Source organism: Amphibalanus amphitrite, unplaced genomic scaffold, assembly GCF_019059575.1.
Source record: "Amphibalanus amphitrite isolate SeventyFive unplaced genomic scaffold, NRLGWU_Aamphi_draft 000280F_arrow, whole genome shotgun sequence".
Taxonomy (NCBI): domain Eukaryota; kingdom Metazoa; phylum Arthropoda; class Thecostraca; order Balanomorpha; family Balanidae; genus Amphibalanus; species Amphibalanus amphitrite.
Window position 1 is genome coordinate 485,469 of NW_024881775.1, and position 25,774 is coordinate 511,242.

The 25,774-nt window shown below is 50.4% G+C and overlaps 2 protein-coding genes across 10 annotated transcripts; both read left to right on the top strand.

Moving 5' to 3' along the window:
* The first annotated feature begins 712 nt into the window (after nt 1-712).
* On the top strand, nt 713-4,406 carry LOC122387276 (UTP--glucose-1-phosphate uridylyltransferase-like). The gene is made up of 4 exons (XM_043377340.1): nt 713-791; nt 896-1,243; nt 3,387-3,600; nt 3,935-4,406. The coding sequence occupies exons 1-4, from the start codon at nt 754-756 to the stop codon at nt 4,178-4,180; spliced, it is 846 nt and encodes a 281-aa protein (XP_043233275.1). The 5' UTR covers nt 713-753; the 3' UTR covers nt 4,181-4,406.
* Nucleotides 4,407-5,973: 1,567 nt separating this feature from the next.
* On the top strand, nt 5,974-25,751 carry LOC122387277 (synaptobrevin-1-like). 9 transcript variants are annotated; one of them, XM_043377348.1, is made up of 7 exons: nt 5,975-6,130; nt 15,430-15,550; nt 16,025-16,103; nt 19,432-19,511; nt 19,773-19,824; nt 20,963-20,982; nt 23,919-25,042. In XM_043377348.1, coding segments are annotated over exons 1-6 (348 nt in total). In that variant the 5' UTR covers nt 5,975-6,128; the 3' UTR covers nt 20,977-20,982; nt 23,919-25,042. The 9 variants fall into 9 exon arrangements, with proteins under 9 accessions (XP_043233276.1, XP_043233283.1, XP_043233282.1 ...); XM_043377347.1 differs by lacking the exons at nt 16,025-16,103; nt 20,963-20,982 and adding exons at nt 16,295-16,373; nt 21,171-21,202; XM_043377341.1 differs by lacking the exons at nt 19,773-19,824; nt 20,963-20,982; nt 23,919-25,042 and adding exons at nt 20,367-20,418; nt 25,118-25,751 and having other exon boundaries at nt 5,974-6,130.
* The last annotated feature ends 23 nt before the right edge of the window (nt 25,752-25,774 follow it).

The window sequence follows — 25,774 nt, forward strand, 5'->3', positions numbered from 1 at the left end:
GACATAGCTATATTACCTATTTGGTATATGAATTTATCATGAGTTCCCTGTTAGTATGGCAACAGAGTAGCAATAAAGAAAAAGTGGCTCAACTTACACTACCATACCCTACTTCTAGCATACGTACTTTATACACTACGTACTTTGGCATACGAACCGTACGTACTTTTTGCATACGTACTTTTTACACTACGTACTTTTGTATACGAACTTTTGCATACGAACACTTGCGTACGTACTTTTAGCATACGTACTTTATACACTACGTACTTTTGCATACGTACTTTTGCGTATGAACATTTGCGTACGTACTTTTGGCATACGTACTTTATACACTACGTACTTTTGCATACGGACTTTTGCGTACGAACATTTGCGTACGTACTTTTGGCATGCGTACATTTTACACTACGTACTTTTGCATACGTACTTTTGCGTACGAACATTTGCGTACGTACTTTTGGCATACGTACTTTATGCACTACGTACTTTTTCATACGTACTTTTGCGTACGAACATTTGCGTACGTACTTTTGACATACGTACTTTATGCACTACGTACTTTTGCATAGGTACGTACTTTTGCGTACGAACATTTGCGTACGTACTTTTGGCATACGAACTTTATCGCCTACGTATATTTGCGTACGAACATTTGCATACGTACTTTTGTCCTACGTACTTTAGCGTTACGTACTTTAGTCCTAAAATCGTCAGTGGCAGGTGTCGGAGAGCTTGCGCTGAGGAAGCAACATGAGGGCAGTTATTCTAGCGGCGGGATACGGGACCAGGTAAGCTGATTTATTGTTAATTTTTACATTGAAATATATAGGCTTGAAATGTTTTGTGTTTTTTTAATGTCATGAGTTCCTGACATTTTTTGCCTTCTTTCCAGGATGCAGAGGGATGTCGACGCGGACACGACCGGTCGGTACCGCCACCTATCGGGCGTGCCGAAACCTCTGCTTCCGGTGGCGGGGGCGCCACTAGCGAGCCACTGGATAGCTGCCCTGGAGGAGCTGGGCCGGCTGAAGGAGCCCGTGCCCGTGGACGAGGTGGTGGTCGTTGTGAACGCCGCCAACCGGGCCCGGTTCGAGCGCTGGCGAGACGGCCTGGCCACCAGTTTCAAGGTCAACCTGGTCTGTGACGGCGCCTCGAGTAACGAGTCGCGGCCGGGCGCCATCGCGTGCATGGCGCTCGGAGTGGGCGACAACACGGCCAGCGACGTGCTGTTCATCGGAGGGTGAGTTCGTCAAGCGTGAGTTTATCAAGCGAACTATTTCAGACACATGTGGGGGCAAAGGCTGGCCCTGTCCGGTCAGTTCAGTGGACTGACTCACCAATGAGCCCATGAAGTCCAGCCGTAGTGCAATAGGCATACGAAATACGAATCTGACGATAACGCAGTAGTTACGTATAAAGGGTTCAAATGCATGTTCCAGGTTAAGATTAACGTTTAAAATACCCGGTGATAAATTTGAGCTGCAGAGGTGCTAGCGGTTACCAGACGTAAAAATATCTAGGTACATTTCATTTCCATTGTCAAAATGAAGACCGTAATCGTTGTATTCTAAGTCGCTCACAAATACTGTGCAGTGGTAGAGATAAAAGGGCGTCACACTGACGCCCGAGCACCACACCCGTATCGACTGTCGGGTATCCGCAGAATCGGACCCCTGTCTCCGTTACAATCAGTGTGCCGCAGCGCTGTCCGCGGCGGGCACCTCCTGTTCCTCGTGCTCTGCAGCCAGCCGGCGCACGGCGGCCCGGTCGCAGTAGTAGCAGGTCAGCTGATCGTTATCGGTCGCAGAGCGGCCGCCCAGGCTGCGGTAAAACCGCAGCGCCGGCTCGTTCCACCCGTACACTGTGAAGTCAATGTGCGGCGCTCCGCGGCGGACGGCGGCGGCGGCCAGCGCGCGCATCAGGCGCCGCCCGACACCCATCGACGCGCCGACTCGCGCACAAATAAATCAGCCAGGAACAGGCAGCGGCCGATGCCGTCGTAGCCGGCCCAGTTGAGTGTGTAGATGGCGTGTCCGATCAGCTCGCCGCCCCGGTCCGCTACCAGCGCCCAGAACACGCGCTCCGGACCGAACCCGTCCCGCTCCAGGTCCGCCACGCTCAGCTGTGGCAGCGTCATGTCGCGCTTCTCGAAGAGGTTGATGGCTTCCAGGTTGGCGTGCAGCTGGACGCAGTCGGTCACCACTGCGGGGCGGATGACCACGGCCGGCTCCGACTGACCGGCGGCGCCGTCAGACATGGCGGCTCAGCGATTGCAAGGGTATCGAGCTGTGCGGTCGCCGAGGTGGCTGCTCACTCGTTCACACTTTTCAGTGTTGACTGCCGATTGGAAATGTGAAGACCGTGGATCAAAGATCACTGACTCAACACTCACAGACGCTGGCCACTTCGAGTTCGCTCACTGCTGGGGATCCACAGTTGCACTCTCTTCCTTGTTCACCTTCCCTAGTCGTGTTGTCACGTTGCCCCACGTGCTCAGGCCCGGTGCCGCCTCCCCTGTGACCGACGTGCCTCCGCGCTCAACACTGACAATCGTACTCTATGATCCTCACTGCTAGTAATCCGAGACATTGACGAGGAGGGGGAGCTGGGGAGGGGGTCTCCCAGGCGACGACTGGACCACATGTTTAGTTTTGTTAGGCAGGGGCGCAGTCAGGGGCTAGTGTAGGCGGGAGCGCCCGAAACGGTTAACCTACCTAACGTTATGCTCCCGTGCAATGGGTAGAGAAATCGATGCAGCCTAAGGAAAACGGCAGAAAAAAAGATATATAACTTACGGGGAAGTAGTTAGGCATCGAATTGTGCTTGACTTGAGTTCTATCCCCATGCATGTGGCGTACTGAAGACGCGCATTCAGCGTAACGTAAGCATGGCGACCGGCGACGTGATGATTGCAGGACAGCTGTCACGAGAAGCTATTCAGGGCAAGGACATGTAACCTATTTCACGCGCTGCGACAGACGTTCCCATTGACCCCATCTATCACGAAGGAATGAGATAAACAGTTAACACATTTTAACAAACCACCACACATCGACACCGTGTCTTACACGTAATAGACGGTTGGTGCTGGTACACACTTCTTCCGGTAAGCAGTCCTGGTTCATGTGAACTTTTAAAAGATCCTTAATTATTGAGTTGCTGAATTGGATTGTCGTATTAGGACAATCCAGTTCAGCATTCACATACTTATGGAACTGCTCGCAGCCGGGCAACCCGAAACCATGCGAACCAACGCTGTGGGTGAGCACTGTTAGTGTTCACTGTAGTCGTCTTACAGTCCGTGTCCCCCCAAGCTCTTATCACACCGTTACCGTGTCCCCTTGTGTGAACGTGTCGGTAACCCATGCTGTTCCGTTTCTCAGGGACACACTGTTTCCGGCCGAGTTCCGTCTCTCCGAGTTCCTATCGGCGGTGCACCGGGAGCTGACGGCCGACCCTCGCTCCTGTCACGTGGTCTCCGTGCCCTGTCCGACGGAGGAGGTCAGCCGACGCGGCATCATCGAGATCGACGAGACACGCCGCATCGTCGGCTTCAAGGAGAAGCCGCAGCCCAGCGAGACCAGTTCCCGACTGCAGGTGATGGTTGAAGATCGACCCGTCATAGTTCAACTGTAGGGTTTCAGTGCTGAACGGCAGGTAGCGGATTGTGTAGTTGGCAGTGGTGTTGTGACCCATGACCGAGACCGTACTGATTACTCGCATTCGGAAATTTTGCAAAAAAAGCTCCTAGTATGTAAGCGCACTGCAAAACAGTCCGTCCTAATTATTTTACGTTTATTTTTGTCAGGTAGATAACCTATCACGATGGTTGCAACCAGCGCCAGCCGTGAGGGCTCCCACCTACCGATAGCCGTTACATACGGTATGTAACCCTCCGTATTCTAACCTTTATTCTCCGGTGTTTCGGCAGTGTCCGTGTTTCTACTTCATTCCGGCTGCAAGTCTGTCGCACCTGACGTCCTACCTGGCGCACCACCCTTCTCTAGCCGAGCGGGACGCCACCGGTCTGCTGGTGGCAGACCTAGCGCAGCGGGAACGAGTCGTGGCGCACCCGGCTCCGTCGCGCTACGACGTCGGCAGTCTAGCGAGCTACCTGCAGTGCTGCCGGGAGTTGGAGGCGGCAGAGGTCGGAGACGGGCGGCCGGCGAGCAGCTGAGGAGCGCAGGATCTGGGAATGTTCGCTGCCAAGGAACTGAGGAGCTACTCTGTGGGCGGTGGACGTCTCTGACAATATATAGGCGACAGAATGGACAATGCGTTGAGCAGGGTGGAATACGGACTCAATGGAAGCCGTCGCTGGTGCGGTTTCAATGTGATTTTCGTCTCAGTGGGCAGACATTTGATTGACGCTCGAATTTGATGTCTATTCGATTGTTGTATGTGTAAATTAATATACTTTCTCAGGGGCGGAGCTTCCTATACAGTTGGTGGGGCGGCTGCCCCACCAACTTGGTATTTTGCCCCACCAATAAGCGGTTTGCCCCACCAACTTGAGCTGATTTCTAAGACTTGATTGCTTTGCAAATTAATCTTTTTTCGCATTGAATAGCTTTGGAATGTCTGTTTGATGCAAAATAATATGTCTGTAATGATAGGAATTGATTCAGTGTGGCATTTTATTCAACTTTATAATCGGACATTGTGGGTTTGACGACTTTTTGCCCCACCAACTTCCCTGGAAAAGCTCCACCCATGTACTTTCTTACTTCTTGGAACCGTCCTGGTTTGATTCAGAGTGTTAAGAATGACAGCCCAGCCAGCAAGAAAAGTGTCCGTTTCGGCCCATCCCATCCTGAGCCAAACGGCGCGGTCGATATATGGTGCCAAAAACTCAGTTCGAGCCGTGACTTCGCCCGGCGCTCTGGCCTTGCATCCGACATAGCTGCACCCTGCAGTCAGTGGCAGTGGCTACAATGCATTGGGTGAAGTCGATGAGCGGGTCCGGTCGTGCCCGACTATGTTTGCACGTTAAACGCTCGCGGTTCGACACCTATCTGACGGTGGAGCCAGAATCTGTGGATTTTCCCGTGTCAGTGTAGGATAGCCCTTTGCTTGGCCCTTTGTGTGGCAGTAGCGGCGGAACACCTTCAATTAAGGGGGGGGGGGCACTGCCGACTTTTGGTCCCACTCTTTTCATGCAACGCCCATAGGGCTAATGTTAAAATGCTAAAAGCAAAGGGGGGCTTGCACTGGCTTGCACGGTGCCCCGGTGCCCTCCCCGTTCCGCCGCCTATGTAATGTGTGGGTATAGGTGTCAGCTGTCACTTGTCAGGACTCATACGATATGCCCTGCTCAGCAAGGATTCTCGTACATGAGCAGTGAGCACAGGGGCCTTGACAGGGATATGGACGGGGACCGCGGTAGAGGTCGGGGGGGGGGGGGGTGCACCTGGCGGCCAGGGAGGGGTCGGGGCGGGGAGGGGCACCGGCACTGCGGAAAGAGAGGGTTTAGGGCATCACCCCTCGACCCTCGCTAGTGAAAACAGTCATGTGAGGAGAGGGCACACCCAAGGCGTCAATGGACACTGGGAGGGATTTTCAGCCCCTCAACCCATCCCCTTCCCGCGCCACTGCCGTCTGCCGGCCTGGACTTTCGATGTAGCCGTGTGACTGTGGTGCACACAGCCCGATGCAGTTCACTCAGCCGTAATCCAAGATCCCGATTCTTGGAGGGATGTAAGGCGATTTTTTCCTAGCCTACAATAATAATACGCCCGAAAAAATGTACGATATTGATTCATAGGACTCCCGGATGAAGTAGTGACACCATTCTAGTGCTGGTAAACGCTGACAATACAATCGTTATCGATGCAACTATCGATAGGTCTTTGGTAATTTCTTCTTATTCTGAATAATGCTTTGAAACAAAATTAAATATGTGTGTTTTAGCAATGAAATAATTTATTAGAATCTTGTCTGTCAAAGCATACCGAAAGAAAGAGACGAAGTATCTACACTATCGACAGCACTGAACATAATCGATAGACCCCGCAGCTGTTTACTGCCGAGTGCTCGGTGGGCTCGCGGGTGTCGTCGCTCGCGGATTTTTCGTTTACCAATTTTTGGAACAGCTACACTTTCGTCATCCTCCATTTCTTCACACAATGTAAGTTTTTTGTGATATAAGTGTGTGTTTCACCCCTGAATGTCGTATAGCGACAATATCTTTTGTGCGCCTATTTCGTCGCAAACGATTTGTTTTCGTTCTTTGTGCCGTTTGCGTCGTATTTTATTGATAATTTCAATTATTCTAGACGTTCAGAGGCCAGGATAGTATCAAAAGCTGATAGCATTTTATATGTTCAACACTTCTCTGTCAAAACCCAACAGTTTTTGGTAATGTAAGTGCTCAAAATTCAAACTTGTTCATTCGGAATCTTTTGTCAATTTTAAGTCTTATGTGTGCTGGTTGGTTCTCATGCTGGTTCTTATAGTTTTGATAAATTGTAATTATCAGAATCAAATTTATTTAGGGGTTGTCTGTAATGTAACGCAAAGCACCTAGTAGGTAGGTACCCACTTAATCCGAAGGCATCGTCCCCGGCTTTCACCATCACATTCCTGATTTTCCAATTGTCACATGGTATTTATTCAGTGGCGCAGCCAGAACTCTGGCGACGGGGGTGAGAGACGTTCGCGATGGGCCCCCCCAGCAAAGTGGGCCCCCCTCAACCTAATGGGGGTCCCTTACCAACAACGAAAGTTCAGATCATTGTCCTGATCATTACCAGCCAAATCGGGGAAAAGGACAAATATCTCTTGATCTGAAGAGGCACGTAAAAAACAACAGCATATTTACAGAAACACGACCATTCTGCCCATATTTGACGGACAGCGTGCAATTGATGGCCAGCGGCCACTCAAATGGTCGGGTTAGGTCAAAAAGCTTTTAAAAAAGCTCAACATCAGTTTTTCGACTATTACTTTTGATATAGGAGACGAGGTAGAGTAATGAAATTGTCTTGAAGGTATTAGATCATACATACGGATGAGTTGATGACCATCATGAACTTCTCAAGTAGGTAAGGGCATGACCTTGATCTGCGGTCACATTTTGAAGTTGAACTTTTTATGTGAAATTATAGGTGTTAACATTCGATGCATGTTAACGAGAGAATGATGACAAAGTAAATGTCTCATTATTTTTCTCACCAAAGTTCTTGCAAAAGTTTTTAGCAAAACTATTTTGGTAAAATGCGACTATTTAGATGGTTTTGCCCTCTGCTCTGTAGCCAAACCATTGACATGAGGCATTTAATTTTTTAATTTTTTATTTTTTTAAATTTAATTTTTTATAAATTTAGTCCGAACCTTTTGATAGGAATGATTCCCAAGGACAGGGCCACGGCTAAGCGTAGCTTGTTGCGGTGACCCTGCCCTCTACCCTCCGATCGCGCAATTCTAGTTCTATGGCAGAATTTAGAGTCCAAAGTTTAACGTGCGCACATAGCCGCGCACGGCCGGTCCCCTCACTGACTTCGCCTGGCTACGGCCTGCCACCAACCGCAACCATACCTGTCAGGAGGCCCATAAATGTCAAGCGCCCGTCGCGCTTCGAACCCGGGCTGTTATAACCGGGAACGCGTGCTCTCACCACGCGGAGTCCAACGCTCTACCAACTGAGCTACGGGACCGGCATTGAGGTCAAATGTTAAAGGGACAGTATCACCATTTTGATGAAATTTGACATTGCATAGGCCCCACCTTTCTGGTCCGGGAACTGAAGACCGATCCTCGAAGCTCCACACCGTTATCCCGCTATCGCCGCTCAAAGTACGAAAGGTGTACCACACTTTGAATCGTGCTGAATCGTGCTTCACTATCTTCACTTTTTAAATGTTTGCGCCGTTTTGAATTGACCGCCAGTAATAAAACTTTTACCCTGGTCATTTCATCAAATTTTATAAAGCCAAAACGTTTTTCGCACTTATTCATCACCGTTAAATTCATTAAATAGTCGTAGGCAATTTCCGCTGTTTCCTTCGGATTCTAGCGGCTCAACAAAGGAATTCCTCCAGCTTGAATCACAATCTCCCTCCAATGTATGACGTTTATCACGTGATTGTCACGTGATATTTTCTCCCATTGTCAATTGTCACGTCCAATTGTCACTCCCTCCAATTGTCACGTGATATTTTTATAGGCAATATGTAGGCGTTCAACTAGTGTTAAGAGTAAGAACTGCAACTTTCGGTGTTCGATCGTAGAGGGCGGGCCTATCTGCCTGCCGGCGGAGGTCGCTGACCGGTCGCAGGGCAGTGTGTGATCGGAGCCGAGCGCAGAGAGTGCGGCACCTGTACTGAAGTGTTATCTTGATCGGGAAGCAAATACAAGTGAGTGCGACACGCTACAAATACCTAAGGCTACCTCTCCGTAAGGACAACTCAATCAGAAGAACGACCGCGTAAGCGTAGCGTCAATAATGTATTATCTGCGCCAGTTCTGTAGTAATTTTGCATGCTTCCAAACTGGCGGCCATGCTTGTATAGTGGTGGTTCGCTCATGAAAATGAATCATGAAAATGAAATGTGGTTGCAATATTTTTCACCGAGTTCGGTCCTCAAACTATGTTTTTCTGATTCAGAAAAACAAGAAATGCTAGTAAAAAAAAAATCAGCTCCATACATTGATTTTTTTTTCGATGATACTGTCCCTTTAAAAGCGACAGCGTTTTGAAAGGCCTATCGAATGAGTTGTTCCGCGAAGCTCTAGCTCTTTGGTTCACGAGTTATACGGTTATTTGTGAAAATATAAAAACTAGAATTTTTTCGTCGTAATCTTGTCTTTGTGTTTATCATAATTTTATCATAATTTCATCTTCGATGACCTCAGCGATGACCTAATCGAAAAATGACCTCTACGATTCTGAAGCATCCTACAGCTATATGTTGCTTTTCTCGTCTTTCTAGCCTTCTTAAATTATGATCGGGTCGACGGGTTTGGCCGATACGCCCCCCCCCGCCCATGGCTGATTGCACGCGTATAGAGAGCTATCGAACCCACTTGCAGCGCGCTATAGCTTTATATGTCCTCGAGTGTCGAAATAGGCGAAACTTTTCCTTCGATGAACATGATGACGTGGGCTTTGGTCTGAACTGCAACATGACTGAAGTAATTTCTCCATGATTTTCGACGCTCTTTAGAAAGCCGCCTACCGCCGCACTTGTCGCTACGTGACCCTGGAGTCAGGTTAGAAGGGAATATTCAAACACCCCTCAGGGGCGTAAAACTGGAAAGCCTGGGGCCCTGCTCTGCGGGGCGCGGTCGAGCTAGGCTAGAGCCAGCTCGGGATGTTTACAAGCCCACGTAAAGCCCTCAAGAATCTGCATAGAGCACAGGCCTTCCAAGACTTGGGGGGTTAGCTATCAACAATCGACATGGTCTTTTGAGACCTGCGTGGTGGCTATCAGAGGTCGATGGGCCCCTCAAAAGGCGGTGCAGGAGCCTCAGATGTCAGTTTGGAGCCATCATGGACCGGTGTGGAGTCCTGATGAATACCTAGGCGTCAAACCCCTAGACGTCAGGGTGGGGCCGGGCGGTGAGGCAGGCACAGGCCTGAAGAGAAGAGGAATTTTCAGATGTCGGCTTGGCATCTTAAGGGCCCTGCATGGCCTTCTCAGAGGCTGACATATCGTACCGCGGGACCTCCATGAGCCTCAAAAACCTCTATGGGCCCCCTCACGCTTGGGGTATGCTTGCTTCCTAGTTCCTGAAGCATAAAATCTCTGAGTCTTGAGATGGGCCCATTAGACATGAACTGGGCCATCAATATACATGTGGAGTGGTGAGTTGACCTATATCAAACATGATATCGGCTCAATCAGGATTGGGATAGGCCCTCTCAGACCCAGACCAGGCACGGAGTACGGACCCTCCCACACATAGGATGATCATTTCATTCCTGGGATGAGTCTCAGGGCTGAAGTGGACCCTCTCAGGCCTCAAATAGGTCCTCTAGGGCCTGAAATGGGCCCTCTCAGGCCTGACATTAGCCCTCTCAGACCTGAAATGGGCCCCTCTCAGGCCTCAAATAGGACCTCAAGGGCCTGAAATGGGCCCTCTCAGGCCTGACATTAGCCCTCTCAGATCTGAAATGGGCCCTCTCAGACCTGAAATGGGCCCCCTCAGCCCGGAAATGGTCCCTAGCATGTCCAAAAAAGGGCCCCTCATACCGTAACTGGGCCATCTCAGGTCTGAAATGGTGCCTCTTATGCCTGAAATGGGCCCCTCTCAGGCCTCAAACGGGCCCTCTCTGGCCTCAAACGGGCCCTCTCTGGCCTTAAACAGGCCCTCTAGGGCATGAAATGGGCCCTTTCAAGCTTGAAATGGGCCCCCTCAGGCCTGAAATGGCCCCTCTCAGGCCTGAAATGGGCCCCTCTCAGGCATGAAATGGGCCCTATCAGGCCTCAAACATGCCCTCTAGGGCCTGAAATGGACCCCTTCAGGCCTGAAATGGGCCCTCACAGGCATCAAATGGGCCCTCTCAGGCCTGAAATGGGCCCCTCTCAAGCCTCAAACAGGCCCCTCTAGGGCCTGAAATGGGCCCTCTCAAGCTTCAACTGGGCCCCTTCAGGCCTGAAATGGGCCCTCACAGGCCTGAAATGGGCCCTCTCAGGCCTGAAGTGGCCCTCTCATGTCATGGAACGGGCCCTCCTAGGCCTTGGATGCACCCCCTTAAATCATAAAATGGGACTATAAATCCTAAAGGGGGGCTATCAGGCCTGAAAACTGTTTTTCAGTCCTATGACGAACCTTGACATTAGTGATAAAAAATTGCCAGGCTGCATAACGTTACAGTTCGAATCGACGGTGGGGCCCCTAGGATAAGAGACGGGGGTGAGATCTCACCCCTTTCACCCCCCCTGGCTGCGCCACTGTATTTATTTTCCTAAGGACTGACAACCGTAAGTTTCATTGCGAAGCCCAAGTAATAGTAAAAAGCATATCACATCACATAATTTGACTGCCTGAAGCCCAACCACTTAACCTACTTTTTGACTTACAACCACTTTGACTTACCATTGCTTGCAATCTATTCATGTGAGTAAATTATTACTTGTCCATGGGAAGGCAAAAGTCAGTAGGTCAGGTTAGGTGACATTATGTTTCTTTTTTAACATTTTGGTGCCATGTAACCATCATATCTGGATTTAGGATGTGTAAAATTTACCTTTGAAAAGTGTGTCAGTCCTAAAGTAAATATTTGCGCTGTCACATAAGGTAGGTACAGTCTGTGGCATCTTTTGCTACTCTGGGATTATATATTCCCGACCGGGGCTGGGAAAATGCGTTTTATTCACCGAGGTTTTTGTGCGGAGGACCGAGTGCCGGTAGGCACGAGGTCCGTAGCCAAAAACCGAGGTGAATAAAACTGCATTTTCACAGCCCAAGGTTGGGAAGATATTTACCACATGCCGTACCAGCGCAACAGTTAATATCATATTCATTTGGTATTATATATTATATTCTTAATATGGTGTTAATAATCTATTAATACTATGTTCATATTTATAGTCACCGCGATTATTTTTTGTGTTTTTCATTATTGGGCGGCGCTGGCCGTTGAGTATGAAAGATGAATTTATCTTATTTAGGGCTTGAAAAAGCTGAGGATGAAGAAATTATGGTGAAGCGTCAGAAGTTAGAATAAACTATAAAGATATGGAGTCCAGCAGGAGTGAGGAAACCGCGAGGAAAACTGAAAATTGGGTGAAACGCTGAATCAAACGCGTCTTAGATCCCAGCTGGAACAATATCCAAATGTTTCAATGTGGCTCGTCAAGATGCTTCGCGCATTTAAAGTGCTCGTTTTTTGCGTGCATTATGTTGTAATAATGAGTAGGTACTCTGACTATGTTCTGCAGCAAAAAATACATTGGCATTGGAACGATACCTACCCTTGTTAAGTTGAATTACGTTGACAGCAAAACTAAGTGAAAACGCCGTCACTTAATTTTGCTCACTTCTGCTGTTGCTGTTAGTGAACACACAATCCGTAAATATCTTCTTTGGATTTGGTTCTTCCGTTCAGAATATTCAGTTAAACTTTGTCTGGGAAAATCAAAATGACCACGGTCCGAAATCGTTTCCCAAATACCTTCAACATTAGCGACAGCCGGTCCGAAAGCTTTTCCCAAAATCACGTGCTAATACTAAAGGGATATCTCGGCATGTGGTAAAAGCTGCAGATCAACAGTACCATGCCGATATTTTCCTGATCCTAATTCTTCTGGGGATAGTGCTGTGCATTTTTTGAAGGTGATATTGTTTTGTGGCTTTTGTTGTCTTGACTTTCTGCCCTGGAGGTTAAGTGCCTTGACTTTCAGGACCAACAGGATTGGGGATTCTCAAAGTCTGTGGGGAATCAGCTTGCATGATCACACATTTCAGTGGCCCACACCCTGGAAAAGCACTTGAACTGATCTCAGGCTTAGAGAGGGCTGATTCCCTTTGGAGAATGTCACACACCGATCTAGGGCACACACTGTCCTTGGGGGCCTGTTGGATAGGATCTTATGATAGAGAGGATTCAGGAAGTCTGTGGCCCCAAGGTTCTGAGTCCCAATGATCCCAAGAGATCTCCAGCCCTGATCCAATTGATGCTAGACTACCTATATGCTGTTATCATTATTCAATTTGGAATGATTATGTAGGGGAAGACGGGGCAAGACGGGGATGCGGGGTATGACGGGAGGTACTGAAATACATAATTTCAGAGGCGACTGAACGGGATCACTGGGGTTATTTACTTCCTTTAGACCAGAAACGACAATAACAAAATTATTGCGGCCCTGTGACCACTGCAATATTTTTGATGGGTTTGGATGTGAAAACGTATGTTTATGATCGGAATTTACGGGGTCTGGAAAAGCGAGTTCCTGGTTTTCAGTGTGAGTGAAGGTAATCTCTTGATGATTGTATACTAAGGTGCATTTATATGGTGGTCAACAGTGCGTTTTTATTTATTCTAAATAGTGCAATTTTGTGTGTGTGGCGTCCTTAACATTTTGTGAACGTGCCGGGGTAAGATGGGGAGTTCCATTTTGGGGCAAGATGGGGACATCCCCATCTTACCCCTCACAATCAGCAAGCAAAAGCTCTGACTAGATAATCACTCATACCGGCGTGTGTGGGATTATGGCGAAGCAAATATGGCTCTTCATTTACCTGAACCGTCCTTTTCATTACCAAATCACCACTCTCTTGTCCCTGGAGTGGTTTCCCTATTGGTTGTGTGGCGCGCTAGCGCCGATAATTTACCTACGGTGTTTAATTTACCTACCACCTACCGCTTTAGCGGCAAGGTGGATGTTAACCTTCGCCCGTATTGGTGTTTTTCCAGCCGCGAACGTAAAGGGGGGGGGGGGGGTCCGTTGGACCCCCTTTGCCGTTTCGCCCCTGATCAAGCTAGAGCTTTGCGTAAAAAAATGAGCGTGTTGCCCGTGACGAGAGGAAGTCGATGATACCCAATTTTAAGGTCCTTGGTCATTGGTTGACCTTCCAGGCCAGGTCAATGGCCCAAAAGTCGGGAAATCGGGACCTGTTAGAACGTCGTAAAGTGTGGCTGCTATGGGGTTTTTCGGGGTGTTGATCACAAATATCATGTTAGTTTTGATCACAGATGATGTCTTCATGCATTTAGGCCAGGTCGGGTCAGGCCAGGTCAGGTCAACCAGTAGGGGTCCTGCCGGGTATTCGTAGTACACCGCTTCTGACAGCTTTGTAACATGTTACGAAGGCACCAAAACTACTTCGTAAATGTTAATATGGTTGCTTAATTCGAATTCAGCTCCAAAAACTGGCCTACAAACATGTACAACTCGAATAAGTGAACCGAGGTCATCAAAGTTCAATGACCTGACCTGACCTTCAGGTCATCGCGTGACGGGGTTAGGTTCTCTAGGTCCACTTTTTGTACGCAATGCACTTGAATAAATGAAACTGTACCTTAAAAAAAATACCAATGTATCCCCATCTTACCCCATGTCCATCCCCATCTTACCCCTGGTAGTGGGGTAAGATGGGGATCTAGCTATGTTTTTAAAAATCAGTTTTTGGGTTTCAAACAATAGTATGCATCTAAACTACATATGGGAAAAGATGCCCAAGTACCTTTACTACATCATGAAAGCAACAAACTTCGGCTGCTGTCCATTTTTTGGCAAGCACGTGAGCATGAAGCTTAACATCCCCATCTTGCCCCGCTTTCCCCTATGGAAATCAGAATTTCATTGATGATCCCAACTGGTAGATGATCGTGAAGTTTTTGACAAGCAAACTAGAAGCATAGTGTTAAGCTAAACAATATCAACTTCAGATCCAGAGTCCAGAGTCCATAATATTTGGTGGACAGAACTGTGGACTCTGACTGACTACAACACTGACTCTGCTCAGCTCTCCATTAAAATCATAATTTGTTGCATTGCTCATTGATGTTGGATCTAGCTTTCAATTTTATGTGGAAGTTCTTTCTGCACCGTGTATTATTTTGAATTGCTCTTCTATTACCTATGTAGGTTTATTTGCTGAAAAGGAATTAAAGCTCATTCATTTTGAGTGTTTGGTATCATGGGGATTGGCTTCTTCTTCAAATATGTATTCGTGGAACATGCTCTTATTATCTTGAGAGATTGGAGATCAGTTGAACAGAAAGGTCATTCAGAGCAGGCAGTGTCTCCTGCCCAGGAGCTGCTGCTAGTGCTGTTTTGTCTGGACTTTCCCCTCAATAATTACTCGTATGTGACACTCAGGAGATATGCTCAACCCTTTTCAGAATATCATGTCAACTGATAAAGACAACACTGAGGGCTCGGTTGATAATGTTCAGTAAGATATAAATTGCTTCACTTTTATTTTCTTGTGAATATTTTAGCATGCATTAAACATTTTTATCAAGTAATTTTTTCACAAGTACAACGACCATAGAACAATTTGGCATCATGCCTACTGAGCATTACTTTTTAAAAGAACATATTTGGCATATTACTATTCGATCAATTTGGCTGCCTTTTGGGCTCTTTCTTGCTCAGCTGGCAATATAATATGCTGTAAACAGCTTGCATTCTAATTTTTATATAGGTAATGTGCTTTTCAATCTTTGACCTGTAAAATGGCTTGAGCTACATTGTTAGTGAAATCCAATCTTATTTCAATGGACTGCTACTTTTCTGTCTCATTTGACTTGTTCCCATGAGTATTTTTACTCGTGTTTCTTTTGCCATTGACCTTGCTTCTAATGCCCATTTTTAGATGATTCCTAGAGGATGCAGTTGCTTGCTGCCCATCTTACCAGTGTTCATGTCCATCTGCTTATGCTATCAAAAGTGTGCTGCAGACCGGTGTATGATAGTTGGCCGCAGCCTAACTGAGCAGTGCAGACCAGTGACATCGTGTGACTGTGCACAGGTCGACGGAGGGCGGAGTACCGGGGGAGGGCGGCTCGGACGCGCCCGTCGGAGGGCCGCGCAACCCTCAGCAGATCGCCGCACAGAAACGAGTCCAACAGTCACAGGCACAGGTCGATGAGGTGAGGTCGCAGGCCGGTACACAAAGTGGCCAGCACTGGGTGGTGTGGGACATGATGCCTCTACCTGCTACCTGTACATCTGTGCAGATCAATATTTAATGCACAATGCACATTGAACGCCTTATCAACAATGCGTGAATTATCGTGAACAATTACACTGATTCAGTCTGATTCCTGCTCAGAATTATTGTAGGTTAAGAGGCAGGTGCGATTCAGGAGCTCATTGTTTTGCTTCTGTGGCAACCCTGATTCTGTTCAATTGTTTTCATAACATTCATTCTTGCATCGTTAAATGTCATTTCATTTCGACGTTTTTAAGAAGTTAATTAAGTATGGACGTTGGTTTTTAACAGCTCTTTTTCGTTTTTATTTGTGATTTTAATATCATCTTTTGTCGTTTTATTTTTCCTAAACCGATCATATTGTTTGTTTTGTGATATGTTCACTGAGTTTGACGTATCTTTTGCACCGTAGGTTGTTGGAATCATGCGGGTGAATGTTGAGAAGGTGCTTGAGCGCGATCAGAAACTGTCCGAACTGGACGACCGAGCAGGTAACTGTGTGCCTCCCCTCCCCTGCCAACGGCGCGGCGCCATGTGGAACCTCGGCGGGGCGGCTGCACGGCCCGGCCTCCGGGCGGCCACCGCGGACTAACCCGCCGCCCCGCTGTGCGGTCCGCATGTCGCCGCCGCCGTGTGTCGCAGCACCCCCTGTGACCCGTGCCGACCGGCCCTTACACATCAGGTGGTGGACATAATGCGTACCAACGTTGAGAAGGTGCTGGAGAGGGACCAAAAGCTGTCTGAGCTGGACGACCGGGCAGGTCAGCTGTCTGCCGGCGGGCCGATCTATCTGTGTGTCTGTCTGTCTGGTGCTTATCTATGGGACTGTCGGTATTTCTTTTTGTTGGTACCTATGATGCGACTTTAGGAGAACTGCATGACTGCACTTAAACGGCTTTGGATGTGTGCCAACAATTTCCAATTTCCTCCATCGCTTTCTTCTAGCTCGATGCTACTTGAATGCACCAAGACATGCACTTTAGAACTTGAAGGCTGTGATCTTTTCTCCTTGAAACATTGACTGAGCAAAACCAGTGGTACACAGAGGTCTACGCTCTGAGTTATTCTTCAGCAATGTTGCCAAGCAACGATGACGTCACCTCGAGTATTGAGTAAGTAGGCCAATAAAGTGCTCTTGCCTCTTGCTACATGCCATGCCTTATGTGCATTTCAATTAGCTGGCGGCTTTCTTTTTTGGTGCACTATTTGTTTGAATCGTACCGTGTCCGATGGAATCCTCTACATTCTGAAGCCTAGTTAGTCGTCAAAGACTTTCTTCACTTTTGTTTCACTTTCGTTTAATGGAATTTCATTGAGTCGCCCTGCTTCACGTTTCATCCCTCTCTTGTTGAATTTCTTGCTGGGTGAATGAACCTGCCTCACCATACACCGTAATTTTCACAAGTGCAGCTGTGTTGGGGATCGGTCTTGTGTGAGATTTCAGATTTTTGCGGGTCCTGCACTTGTCCCACTAAATGTGGCAGAGCGCAGCTGTGGGCCGGCATTCGTGATTCAGGACTGTTTTAACGCAGTGTGCTGCAGAGCATTTGTTGCACAGCTTTAGGAGGGGCGGGGAAAGGGCTTTGGGCCAGCAACACGTGGGCTAAGTCCCTGAGCTGGGCTGTAGTTATACTTTCCGCAACTCTAAACCGGACGCCAGTGACGGACTAACCGAGTCTATGTGCTGTGAACCAGCGACATTGGTCGGACCTCCGTACCTATAACTAGCGGCTTAAGATTAACGCGTTCTGTCTGATCTATGACCCAGTGACACTGCCCTGCCGTTTCAATCTGTCTCGGGCTGCGTCACTCCGCAACTGCACTGGCCGCTCCACCGGCCGCGGCACAACGCATTAGCTGGACGGCTCGGTCCGTTCCCTTCCGGCCGGGCTGGCTCCCGGCGTCAGTTGGATCTCTCGCCGTGCTCTGGCGGCAGCGGGTGTCGCGCCGCCGACCGCCGCGCCGGGAGGTTATCGCTCTCCGGAAATTGAGTTGCCGGGGTCACCGGGCGAATCTGGCCGCTCAGCTGGTCTTATGGGGCCGTCCAGCGTGGTGCCGCTGCTCCCTGTCGCTGTCAGTGAGGAAACTGGACTCGATAGCGACAGAACTGGAAAAGGGCAAATGGTGCTATACGCCCTTTGTCATTAGGTCTGGGTGGCTATTAGCGTGGTGCTGGGACCGGGAACTCATTGGTTTTAACCCGTGCCCTGGTGGGGTCTGTTTATAACGCGACCTGGTGGGGGGGGGGGCTATTTTTTGCCCCCCCTCGTATCTCCGAAACTACTGGACGGATCCGAAAAATTCAAACGGCGTTCGAAAGGCCTGTCAAATTTGTCGAGGGAAACCAAATTTTATTGACCTCGGGGTCACCGATGACGTCACAGGTCAGGTCAAAGATGAAATGTTTCACCGTTCACGGGTCTTCTAGGGAATGCGCTATAACACCGAGGAAAACGCATTTTGTCGGGAATCAACGATAGGGCGTCAGTTGCCTAGTAGATATGTTGCTGTTAGAGGTCACTGGTCATACCAGGTCAGGTCACAGGTCAGGTCACCAAAGGTCACCAAGGGTCACCACATGAACCCAACTTTACTAAGGTTATGCGATGCATGTTTTATGGCCAGTTTTTCATTTCCAACTCAATGGTGTTGGTTATAAGACCATCAGGTACGGCTTAGGTCACTTTCTGGTGGAGGTCAGGTCAAGGTCAGGTCAAAAAAGGTCAAATTTCAAAGTTGATATTTTTGCATAAAATGGGTATTGATTCGATGCAGCTCGTCACGGGGAGTCTAATGGTGCTCTTTGTTTTGCGCTACGAGGTCTAGAATTGCTGAAAATTGAGTTTGAAAATTTGACGTCATCAATTTTGAGCAGTTTTTTCGCTATAACTTGGCCAAAAAAAGAGGTATCGATCTCAAATTTGGTATGTAGATAGAAGGCGGTAAGGACTATCACATATATTCCGGTTTTTCCGAAATTCAAAAAAACTTTTTGGATTTTTTGGCTATTATATTCAAAAAATCTATTTTTTATTTTTGGGGGTCAAAATCCAAAAATTTCAAAAATCAGAGATAGCGGTTTTGTAGCCCTGTCCATTCTACAGCTTTTATGTTTGAATCATTTTTCTGTATTTGCAAAGCTATAGGCCTGACAGCTCTTCCCGCGAAACCCTTTTTTGGGTCGAAAACGGCAGAACATGACGTCACTCTGACGTCATTTCCGGCTAACCTATCATAGCCTTTGTAAAAATTTTTGGTCACAATGTGTAAAATTGATGTCCGGGAGGGTACTGAAAGTTTGGTGACGATCGGCGCAGTGGTTCTGGAGATATATCGAAAAGTCTGGAGGGGGGGGGGGCAAAAAATAGCCCCCCCCCCACCAGGGCGCGGGTTAATTGTCTGTTATGCTCTATCCGTTGAAGGGAAAGGGAGGGAAACGTTTCTACGGAAAGCCACCATGCCTGCATTGCTTTTTGTCAGTATCTTCTGTGTAATGATAATTAAGACCTCCCCCCCCCCCCAAAGTGGCACTGTGCTTTACGTATTCACACGCTCTAGTCACTTTAAATGTCACCTGTCTTTCTAGAAACGCATGTTTTTCTTAATCACCATAGCATATTTGATACTATTTGCTATATGCGCTTATAAAATATTGGCCTGTTTGTAGTGTTTTGATAGAATATTGTTAGCATGCTTTTTTCCTGTATAGTATATTGTGTCACAGTACGCCCAATGTGTGTGCCATGTGCATGTCACACCCCGTCCCTGACGTTCTGTCTATGTCAGCGCCCATCTAACTATCGCCCTCTCCCCTACCAGACGCCCTGCAGCACGGCGCCTCACAGTTCGAGCAGCAAGCCGGCAAGCTGAAGCGCAAGTTCTGGTGGAAGAATCTGAAGGTAAGCCCCGTGACGCGCGACACCTGTGTGCTAGAATCCGTGACGTCACTAGGCTGCCCTATCAGACCCAGTAATACCGACTGTTGGTTCCGATATGACTGAGGTTATCGCCGCCGCTGTCTCGATGGCGTGCAGCCAAGGCCGTATCTGTTCACTGTATGACGTCATATGATCTGGTGCACCTGTGCTGCTGTGAGCCGCCGCGGCGCGGGTGTGACACCATATTGACCCACCTGTTTCTCTATCCCTTTGCCTCGCTAGATGATGATAATCATGGGGGTAATCGGTTTGGTAATAGTTGCCATTATCATAGGTAAGCCGGTCAGGGTTTTACCGGGTTTGGCACGTTTCTGCACGTCTGCGTGGGGTTTAAGCGTGGCCGGCGGGCCGCCTCAGCCAGCACGTGGGGCCACTCGGCCCGGGGTTGGGATGGGGCGGGGTGGAGCGGGTGGCGGGCTGGGTCAGCCGGCGGCTCCCGGCGGCTGTCAGTTGATCCAGTCGGCCCCTGAACCAGTGACCTGTTTCTGGGACCGATTGGACGACTGTGCCACACCTGTGAAGCCGCCCGCTGAGCCCGCGCGCCCGCTCCCTGTGTGGATGGGTTTTTACTTGGGTGTTTTATTTCTGTTCATAGTAGATAGACCCAATACGAGCAGCAGTAGAACTGCCTGGCTTGGGCTGTTCTTTTCGCCGGGGTATCATTTATCCGCCATCGGACTGTGATGCCGTGTGGCGGAGGCACCGATCTGTTTGATGTTTTGTTCTATCCCTCCACGTTTTTTGACGATTGCAGCACAGGGCTACTCCAACGGCCCTCGCCCGTTTGTTCACTGGTTCTGTTGGCGTTTCTTTCAGATGTGGCTGATTATTGGTGTTATAGTCATAGTGCTTATCATTATCATTGCGGGTAAGTACATTCCATGTTTTGTTTTGCACAGCAGCAGCTTGCATGCCTTGGTGGATGTGTGCATGCAGAACATGTCTGTTGTCTAACATGTCCAACTCACGTTTATAGTGAGACAACCGCTTTTTATAGCATAACTGACTGCCATTGCAGCCTAATGTGTGTATTGTCCAACTACTAACAAGTAACGTACACCAGGACGGGCAGAACGTAGTCTTATATTGTACTTTAGTACTTTGTCTAACTTTACATTCATGTAGTGAGTTACAGTTCCTCAATCATGTAGTCGTTCTCACAATCACTCATGGCATTCAGCAACATTCTTTGTGATACAGCGTCCTTTAAAGCGCTGGCTGTCCGTCTTGTCGGGAGTATAGTATAGGAGGGTGGGGGACAGTGTATGTGCCTGTGTGTGTGCGTGTGAGTGAGGGCGCGTGGCCGAGAGCTGACGTGTGGCGCCCTGCCCTCCCTCTCTGCGCGTGCCCGCTGTCCGTCCGTCCGTCCGTCCGTCCGCCCGTCCGCCCGTCCGCCGCCGGCGTACGCTCAGCGAACGTTGTCTAACGCCAGGTCAGCGGCCGTTCCGATGCCGATGGTGTCAGTGTCGCCGTGCTCCTTCGCCAGCCGTTCTGTCTCTCTGGCTCGCTATCTGTCCGCCCCGCCCCCGCTGTCTGTTTCGCGTCAGTGTGTGTGTCTGTGTGCCGCCGAAACCGTGCCACCGCGGTGTCACTAACCAGACACCCGCTCTGCCTCGCCAGCCAAGTTCTGGTAACGGGGCTCAGTCAGACAGGTCAGGACAGACGATTTTACTTACAACTTTTGACCTTGCTCCGACCCGGCTCGCTCGCGTGTGCTGCACCCACCCCCCGTCTCTTCTCTCCCGGCCACCCTGCACCCACACGCTGTCTCCGCGCTCCATGCGCCTCATCTAACCCGCTCTCCGGAATGTTCTCGGAACCCTATGTCCCCAAGCATCCAACGATTGTCTTGTCCCAGCTCATGGTGGGCGGTTACGCCTCGAGACGGTCATAGCCGCTGCCTACCGCCTTTCCTCTGTACTGTCTGCGGCGGAGCGAGACTCCCTACCGCCCGGTAGTAGCCCCACGGCCATGTGGTCACTCTGTGGTGCGGCGGCACGCGGCCTGGCACACCTGAGCCGCCGCTGCCGCCGCCGGCGGCCGTCCGTCGGGCGGGGGCGGCGCGGCCGATCGAAGCCAGCCGCCGACGGCTGGCGGTCATCCGACCGGGCTATCGATTGCGGCTGCCGACGCTCGGCCGTCGTCCGGTAGCGCGGCCCGCGCCGCCCCCCGGACACTGACCCGGGCGGGAGGGTGGAACGGGGGGGGGGGAGGAAACGGAACAGGGTGGGTTAAGCACGGATCAGGAGGCGATGAAGTTGGGAGGGCGATCAAGTTCTGGAGGGAGGGTGGAAGCCAAAAACGGTTTTAGGTGGTGGGTTTCCGAGCCGATGATATCGTTTGTCAAGTTATGCAACTGTTGCGACTGAATTGTCGGTCTGGGCAAATGGGTAATGCATTTGAAAACTGATAGCGAATTGATTTGACCTGGCTGTTATCTGCAACATGCATTGTTATTACTTATTGAATCCATTTTCTTTGCCCTTGTCGCTCGAAGCAGATCTATAATCCGAAGCCTGTCGCAGCCCGGTAACAAAGTCTGGTCGGGTCGTGTTATCAGTTCATGTCTGGCCTTGGGCGCGCTCCAGTGCCGAGTCATGCGCCGCCGTCACATCGCAGTTCGACTGTCCGCATTGCGACATCGCCCAGAGTCCCGTGTATTCGAGAGGCGCAGTTTAGACGGCGCCTGTCAGTCCTCTGTGCGGCGACGAGACTTGTCTCAAGTCGCACTAGAATGTTACATATACATTGAGAAAACCGTATGATTACGGGACATCCGCGCTTTTCTGTTCAGTTTCAGTTCAGTTCAGTTATGTGCTATCAAATTGACTCGAATCAGCCAATGATGTGAACTCGTAAGTGAAATGAAGCCTGCTGGGTAGCTGGGTGACGTGCTGGACGGCGGGTCCGATGATTCATCGATGCCAGCCGGACCTGTAGGTGTCTGCCTGCCACGAAGGCATGTGACAGGGCGGGGAGGGGTCACCGCCCAGCTGTAGGGACAGCTGTGCTCCTCCGGCGGCAGACGGGCCCCTGCCAGCTCTGTGAGTCGGAGTTGGGCCGCCACGTCCAGTCCTGAGGTCCTGCGCGGTCCCTGGGAGTTGGTCGCCTGCCGTGACCTCCGTCCGCGTCCTCTCCTCTGCCCTGCTCTGACGGGATGCCTGGCTCTGCTCCTGATCCACCGGCCGGTCGGCCGCCTCCCTGCGGACCCGCCCGCCCGGCTATCAGTTCCGCCCAGCGGTGCTTCCGCCCCGCCCCGACACTGGCTGGCCTGCCTGCTGCGCCGCTTCCCCTGCCTCCGGCCAGACTCCCCCGCATGACACGGGCAGCTGAACGCACCGCTGACCGCCAGCCCGCCTCTCTCCGGCTTGGTGCTTCTCTCCCCTATTTCGGCCGTTTCTATTTCTCTCTCTACATATTTCTATTCTCTCCAGCTCGGTGTGCTGTTCTTTTCGACTGTTTCCAACTCATCTTTTCGACTGTTTGCAGTATTGTTCTATTTTTCGACTTTCTTTGTGTCTGGGTGTGTGACATACATGTGAATGTGTTTTCGGGTGGTGGGAGTGGCCCATTTCTATGAAATTCTTCAGTGAGCATTCATAAACTTTCAACAAGAACACGCATTTCTCGATGGCTGTAAAAGCTGTCGGGTAGTTGGAAGGCACGACATGTTTTGGAATATTGGTAGCATTTTTTGTAGGCTTCCATTATTACTAAATTGTTCTGCAATGCTTCGAGTGTCCGTCTTTTGAGGTTTTATCCTGATTAAAATTTCTAGATTTTCACTTTTATTAATATTATCACCGACTGAATCTGGTGCAGGGTATTGGAGACATTAGTGACATCGCGTCAAGTCGACCGCATCTCTGTTGATTTCTGACATCGGTTCTGTCAGTAAACCATTTCCACTGACGTGAAGGCTCTTCGAAATGCTTGCTATATAACTTTTACCGATTTCGTGCCATTACTAACCGCTCATCTCTCACGGGCTCCTATGGTGACCTGGTGTGTGTTTCGGGGGCGGACTGGGTAGCAGCCTAGTCAGTCAGCGCAGTCCGCGGGCACCGGTCGCCCTCTTCCCACCACGGCATCCACAGACAGCCGCGCTTTCAATAGCGAGCCGAGTTCAAACTCGACCGGCCATCGGATAATCGATCTGTGGCTGGATACCGGCTCGGTCGTCTGATAGGCCGTGCTGGAAAGGGGGTCCCGTGCTCGTAACACGCTCTTGTAGTGCTAACTGCTGCCAGACGGGCTTTGGTGTACTGACTGCATGCGGGGTCGGGTGTGGGTGCGGTGCCGGGCCGTCTGTCTGTCGTCCCGCTCGCCTACTAACCACTGACTCGCTCCTGCTCCGCTTACATGCAGCCGGGAGCTCTTAGGCGGGCGGTGTGCAGAGGGGTGCGCCGGCGGGGGCGCGGCTCCCCGACCCGCCGCCGCCGCTGCCGCCAGTCGGCCTGGGTCCAGAGGCCGGCCGGCGGCGGCATCGGCCGCCCCCGCCCCCGCCCGCCCGCCGCCGCCGCCACCGCCGCCGCCCGGAGGCGCGGCTTGCTTCATCCACCGACGCCGGCAGCAGCCGTGCTGGAGGAGGGGGAGAGAGGGGTGGGAGGAGGGCGTGGCGGCGTCCGTGGCTGGCCGTCCGGCCGTCTCTCGGCTGCCGGCTGGCGGACGGACGGTGTCTGGCTGTCGTGCCGCTATGCCGGCGAGGTGTCTCCACCGCTCCCCGTGTTTGTCTCATTAAATCGCATCGTCAGTGACAGAGAGGTCGCTTTGTGTAGCTTGCTCGGACAACTAGAGAGGACATCAGTTTTATTATTTTCTTTTTCGTTATCCCTCCAGCGCAAAATCCCCGAGCATGCACACGAGTAGTGTTTTGCGTAGCTTGTAGCGTAGTTGGATATTGAGCTGCTGTATCCGTTCGGTCTAAAGTCGTTGTTCCCTGATCTCAGTGTTGCCCTGTGAGGATGTGGGCCCACTCTGGAATACGGTCTGAAAGTGTGTGGTTGTGTGTGTGGTTGTTTGGAGTAGGAATGTGTGGATGTCTGTTACGTGCATTCCCGCTGAGTTTGGTGAGTTTGAGTCCAGTGGGTGTTGTTGAGCGTGCGGCGACTCCGCCGTGAGTGCCGGTCAGTTTTCACATCATGATCTCACGGGCATCGCCCGACCATGGTAAATGTGAAGTGAGAGTGGAAGGAGTACCCTGTGTCTGTGTTTGGGTAGGCGTGTGTCTGTGGATGTAGCGCTGTGAAAGAAGAGCACATGTTTGCTTTTATGTCGGTGGTCCCTTCGTGGCAATCGGTCAGTCGTTATGTGATCTCATTTCACCCAGTCATCGTACTGTCGGTCAGTGTCCCGTCTCTGTAGGTCTGCCGTCTATTCGTCTATCTGTCTGTCTCTCTGTATGTTCGTCTGTCTATGACTGTATGTCCGTCTATCTGTCAGTATGTGAACGAGTGGCATGAGATATCCGCGTTCTCGTGAGCATGTCAAATTAGCACTGATGGATGGCACTGTCGAGCCAACGCACCGGCACCGTTTTTCATTATTTTTCTGTTGTTTTGTTTTAGTTTGGGCCAGCAGCTAGAGCGGCAACCGACGCTCGGACAGGCAGCGGCAGCCGACATTCCCTGCGCGCGCGTGTGATACTACCTGGCGCGCCACCACCACCCACGGCGCCCCGCGCGCGCACGCCGCGTGCGCTCGCAAAACACTTTTCGGGGGTGATTGTTTCTTGATTTCGGTCGCCGATCGGCTAGTCATCGATGGTAAATGGAGGCACGCTGGCATCTTTCTCGCTTGTTTGCTGGCGCGGCGGCCGGCGAATAGGGCGGCCCGGCGCCGGCCTGTTCTGTATACGGTGCATGTGCGGCGTGCGGCGCCGCTACCTCCCCAGTTGAAGATCGTCCGGTCTCTGTGTCGCCGCGTGGTGTGCTAGATGTCGCCCAGACGCTCGCTCGGACGTGTGTGCCGTGCGCTGTACCGTTCGGTAGATACCGGCGCGCGCTACGGGCGCCTTACAACTAGCCGTGTCATTATTTATGTGCGTATATCTACATACTATATTATATAGGGAGGAGTTGCGTTCGGAGGGCGGCTGCGGTGGCCCCCCGGCGCCCGCCGGGCTAGTGGAAGGGCCGGGGCCAGGCATATCTCGGCCGCGGCCGGCTGGCATCACTAATATACGCTGACGCTAGTAGCCCACCACATTGTGTCGTCTGTATGAT